Source organism: Microtus ochrogaster, chromosome 16 (assembly GCF_000317375.1).
Source record: "Microtus ochrogaster isolate Prairie Vole_2 chromosome 16, MicOch1.0, whole genome shotgun sequence".
NCBI classification, from domain to species: Eukaryota; Metazoa; Chordata; class Mammalia; order Rodentia; family Cricetidae; genus Microtus; species Microtus ochrogaster.
In genome coordinates this window covers 56,536,170-56,541,110 of record NC_022018.1, presented here as the reverse complement: position 1 = coordinate 56,541,110, position 4,941 = coordinate 56,536,170, and the positions used below count along the sequence as shown (strand labels likewise).

The window sequence follows — 4,941 nt, the reverse complement described above, 5'->3', positions numbered from 1 at the left end:
GACCAGGCTGGTCTCGAACTCACAGAGATCCGCCTGCCTCTGCCTCCCGAGTGCTGGGATTAAAGGCGTGCGCCACCATCCCCCGGCTAAAATGGCTTAATTTTAATGATATAAAAAAATTAATTGATATCAGGCTAACAAGTTGGCTCAGCTGTAAGGTGCACTGTGTTCTTGAAGAAGATCCAAGTTCAGTTCCCAGCAGCCACATGAACTGACACTAGCTGAAGCGGGTCTCTTCTGGTCTAAGCAGGTCTTGTATGCAGGAATCCAGACACATGCAGGCAAAACACTCATATACCTAAAACTCAAATATCCCATCTCTCCTCTTCTGTTCATGACTGGTGTTTCTGAGTAATTTCTGGGTAGCCTTTCAAATTTGACAAACATACTCAGAGATGAAAAGACATTTTCCAACAAAAACTATAAGATTGACCAGTTAACTTTTTTTTGCCATCTGTCTTTTGCCTTTCTAATGTGTATGTTCTTTTTTTTTTTTTTTTTTAATTTTCGAGACAGGGTTTCTCTGTGGCTTTGGAGCCTGTCCTGGAACTAGCTCTGTAGACCAGGCTGGTCTCGAACTCACAGAGATCCGCCTGCCTCTGCCTCCTGAGTGCTGGGATTAAAGGCGTGCGCCACCACCGCTCGGCTAATGTGTATGTTCTTGAGTACAGGAATGTTTGTACATGTGTTCATATGTGTGCATGCATGTGTGTAACAGTCTAAAGGACAATCTGGGGTAGCATGCCTTAGAAGCTGTCAATCTTATTTGTTGAAACAGGGTCTCTCACTGGCCAGATTTGGGCTAGACTGGCTGGCCAGCAAGACCCACTGGTAAGCCTGTCTCCTCCCTATCTCTGGGATTACAAGTGCACACCATGCCCTAACTTTATTAACCAGAGGGCTTGGGGTTGGACTAAAATCTCAAATATGAGTACTGACGGCCATCGCTCAGCCCTATTTCTAGTCTTACGATAAGTTTGTAAAATATCCTTCTATTCACGTCTGCTAAGAAGTTCAAAAACATAGATATGTTAAATTTAATAAAGTGGGGGGGGGAACAGCTCAGTGGGTAAATTGCTGCTTGTTGCTCAAGCCTGAGATCCTGAATATGGGTCCACACCCCAGGGAAAGTTAGACATGAGATTAGTTTCCCAGGAACTCACTGAAAACCTCCACGGCACATTCAGAAAAGCACTCTCTTAAAAAAAAAAAAAAAAAAAAAAGATGGTGGGCCAGAGAGGTTTAGAGCACTGACTGTTCTTCCAGAGGTACTGAGTTCTCTGGTGCCCTCTTCTGGCCTGCAAGCATACAGACAGACAGAACACTGTATACATAATAAATAAATCTTAAAAAATAAATAAGACATTTGAGGAAGTACAGTTCTTCACATGTGCACACACAGGCAAGTATACACACATGAACATATACAACACACACACACAATCCCCACATTAAGAAAAAAAGCTTGGAAGTGGTGGCATGTGCCTCAATCCAGCACTGTCTCAGGAAAAAGAAAAATAGAAGAGAGAAAAAAACTATTCCCACACCCCCAGCAGGAGGCCTCCTGCCTCCACTGGCACACACAAGTATACAGGAATAATAAGAATCTTTAAAAAAGTTGTCAACAAACATCTTAACTGTCTGAAAAAGCAATCTCCGAGGCACAGAAACTGATGCCAAGGATATAACAAATACCAAGGGCTTGCCTAGCTGGCAACCAGCACGCCCACTTCAATACTCATCGCTGCCTCCACAAAAGACACTCAATTCCCACAGAGATATTTACAAAAGTTCTCACCATTAATAATATATACTAAATAAGGGTACACTGTAGTGTTTAAAACCAGCAGAATCCACTAATCTCCAGCTGAATGATAAGCCCCATGACCTAATAAATAAAAGTTCTGCCAACAGTTGATATCAAGAGTCAGGCTCTGCATTACTGATAAGGATGAACTGTACAATTACACAGCAGATAGGGCCACGGACAGTGTTACCTATTCTCAGCCTTCTTGCTTTTGCTGCCAGGACTGGAGGACCGGGATCGCCGGCCCCGGCTTCTACTCCTTGAGCGCCTCCTATCTCGGCTCCGAGATCTTCTTCGCTCTCGGCTTCTGTCTCGCTCTCTACTTCTGGAGCGCCTGAAAAGGAGAAATTTCATTTGTTTTGTGGCCAAAGGGAGTTATTATTTCAGATTATGGCTGTCCCAAACTGAAAACAGTTTCTTAAAATTAGGATCAACATCAGAGCAACATTTTCAATTCAGCTAAACAGCACACAAGTGAGGCTAGTTCTTACAAAGATCAATGGAAGCGTGAGGACACAATGATATCTGCTAACAACATAACGTGAGGACACAATGATATCTGCTAACAACATAACAAGCTATAACAATAAACACTTTAAACCCGCCATCTATAGCAAAGCCAATTCTCACGGACAGCACACAGCTGGGACTGCAGCACAGCTCTGAGGCACTCGATGAGCTGTGCAAGACCTTACTTAACCCCAGCAGCGGGGGAAGCTCGAGCCCAGCAAGAAGATGCACAGAACCTGTGCTAAAAGACCAGTGAGCTGCTGGTCACTGTGTGCACCCCAACTCCATGCACCCCACTTCCTCATATAGAAAATATGAACAATTCACTATATCTTTTTTTTTTTTGATCGTACTAGCTTGGAACATAAGAGATCCACCTGCCTTTGATTCCCTAGTGCTCCGATTAAAGGCGTATATGACCATGCCCAGCTTCAAAGTTTTTGATCTAAAAATCTTACAATTTTATTTTCACATAAAAACTCAAATATCAGTCAGGCAATGGTGGCACATGCCTTTAATCCCAGTACTTGGGAGGCAGAAACAGGCAGATCTCTGTGAGTTCAAGGCCAGTCTGGTCTACAGAAGAGAGTAAGTTCCAGGACAGGCTCTAAAGCTACAAAGAAACCCTGTCTCAAAAAAAACAAAAAAGGTCGGTGGTGGTGGTGCACCCCTTTAATCCCAGCACTCGGGAGGCAGTGGCAGGTGGATCTCTGTGAATTCAAGGCCAGCCTGGTCTACAAGAGCTAGTTGTAGGACAGGCTCCAAAGCTACAGAGAAACCCTGTCTCCAAAACAAAACAAAAAGTTAAATGATCAATTCAGTTAATATGTATTGACTGAACGTGGGAAACTGTCTGTGAACACAGAATACAAAACTGTCTGATTTCAACGGTTCCATCTGTCAGGAACCAGTGGTCTTCAGAAGAATGTCTTACCTCAGGCGCTTCCTGTCCCTGGACCGTGATCTTCTTTTGTCCCTGCTGCGAGACCTCTCTCTCCTCCTGTCTCTATCTCTACTCCTAGAGCGTCTGTCATCTCCACGTTTACTTCTTTTGTCAGAGGGTGAGCGACTCCGAGACCGACTTCCAGACCGTCCTCGTGATGCCGAGCGTTTGCGGTAATGGCTAGAATTGTACCGAACCAAAGAGTAAGCTTAGCAAGCAGCTTGTATTTTACTTCTATGTGTAGCAAATTAAAACATGTTTGATTAGGAGAAAATGAACTACGCCACAGTACATATGCAGGGGAAGTCTCGAAAGATGCCACACACAGTACCTCATGCACAGCACTTGGGAGGCTGAGGCAGGAGGATCACTATCAGGGGTTTGAGGTCAGGGTTTGAAGTCTGGGCTACAACATAAAAACCTGTCAAAAGGGCTGGAATGGCAGCTCTTCAGAGTTTATATTCTGGAAAAGAAGAGACCACAGGCAAGTGAAGAAGTGCACCACCACGTGTCAAGTACTGCACTGGAGACAGACAACTTGCTCAGAATAAAAGAAAGTGAATAGGAAGTATGACATTGGGAGTGGCTGCCTTCAGGACACTTGGTCTAGAATGGCTTCACCACCTAAACAACAAAATGCTATTGACTTAATGTCTCAAAGTGTTAAAGCAATTAACTGTTGAGTTGTCCTTTGTATCATGTTAAAGAAGTTTTTTGTTGTCTTCTCCCCCCTCCCCTTGGTGTTGGGGGATAAAAATGTAAGGAAAATTCAATGCAAGGATTTTAATATTCACTAAAACTCCCTCCCAGTGCTATTTACTTATATTTCTGATCCCCACCCCCCTAACCTGGCAAGTTGTATTTTTGTTGAAGCTGGTCCCCGACACTGACATCTTATATCAGACAACTTGAGAAGCTCACCAATAAAGTAACATTTTCAGAGATCCTCGAAGGAAATAAAAGCAGGAATCATGTGGACATACAGCAGAGACCTTCCAGGCAAACGGCACACAAGCAAACTCATGGGAAGGAATTTGGACTAGCACATGAAGGAATAGCAGCAAGGAATATGGTTAAACAAGTTAAGACAGTAGTCTAGTGTAGCGGCACACAATCCCACCAACTAGGAAGCAGAAACAGGCAGCATTAGTTCCAGTCTAACCAGGACTACATAGTGAGACTCTGTCTCAAAGAGAAGAAAAAAGAAAAACCACTCAAGAGATCAGAGAAATAACGAAGTAGTCAGAGGGTCTTACATCTTGTATTGAGTAAGATGGAAAGCTACTGGGCCACAAACAATGGCAGACTCCTGCAGTGCCAGCTACTAAGACTGAGGAAAGATCACGTATATCATACTTTCAATTTATGTATGTGTATATTCATGTGCCTCAGTATGTGTGTGTGCATCCCATCTGTGCAGGTACCTAAGCAACCAGAAAGAGGAATCAGATCCCCCAGAACTGAGGTCATAGGCATCTGTGAGGCCATGGGGGGGGGGGGCTAGAATTAAATCCCCTGGGTGAAAAATAGATGCTTTCAACCACTCAACCATCTCTCCAGACCCATGAATAAATTTTCTTACAAGAAAATAGATAGGGGGCTGGAGAGATGGCTCAAGGGTTAAGAGCATTGCCTGCTCTTCCAAAGGTCCTGAGTTCAATTCCCAGCAACCACATGGTGG

At 43.9% G+C, this 4,941-nt stretch overlaps 1 protein-coding gene across 1 annotated transcript in view; it reads right to left on the bottom strand.

Annotated features, from left to right (window-relative positions):
• The window catches only part of Ddx46 (DEAD-box helicase 46), a 48,813-nt gene that overhangs the window by 40,673 nt on the left and 3,199 nt on the right, over window positions 1-4,941 (bottom strand). The window contains exons 2-3 of the mRNA XM_026782932.1: window positions 3,252-3,440; window positions 1,998-2,141 (exon numbers count right to left, since the gene is read on the bottom strand). Coding sequence (XP_026638733.1) covers window positions 1,998-2,141; window positions 3,252-3,440 — 333 coding nt within the window. The remainder of the gene's footprint in view (window positions 1-1,997; window positions 2,142-3,251; window positions 3,441-4,941) is intronic.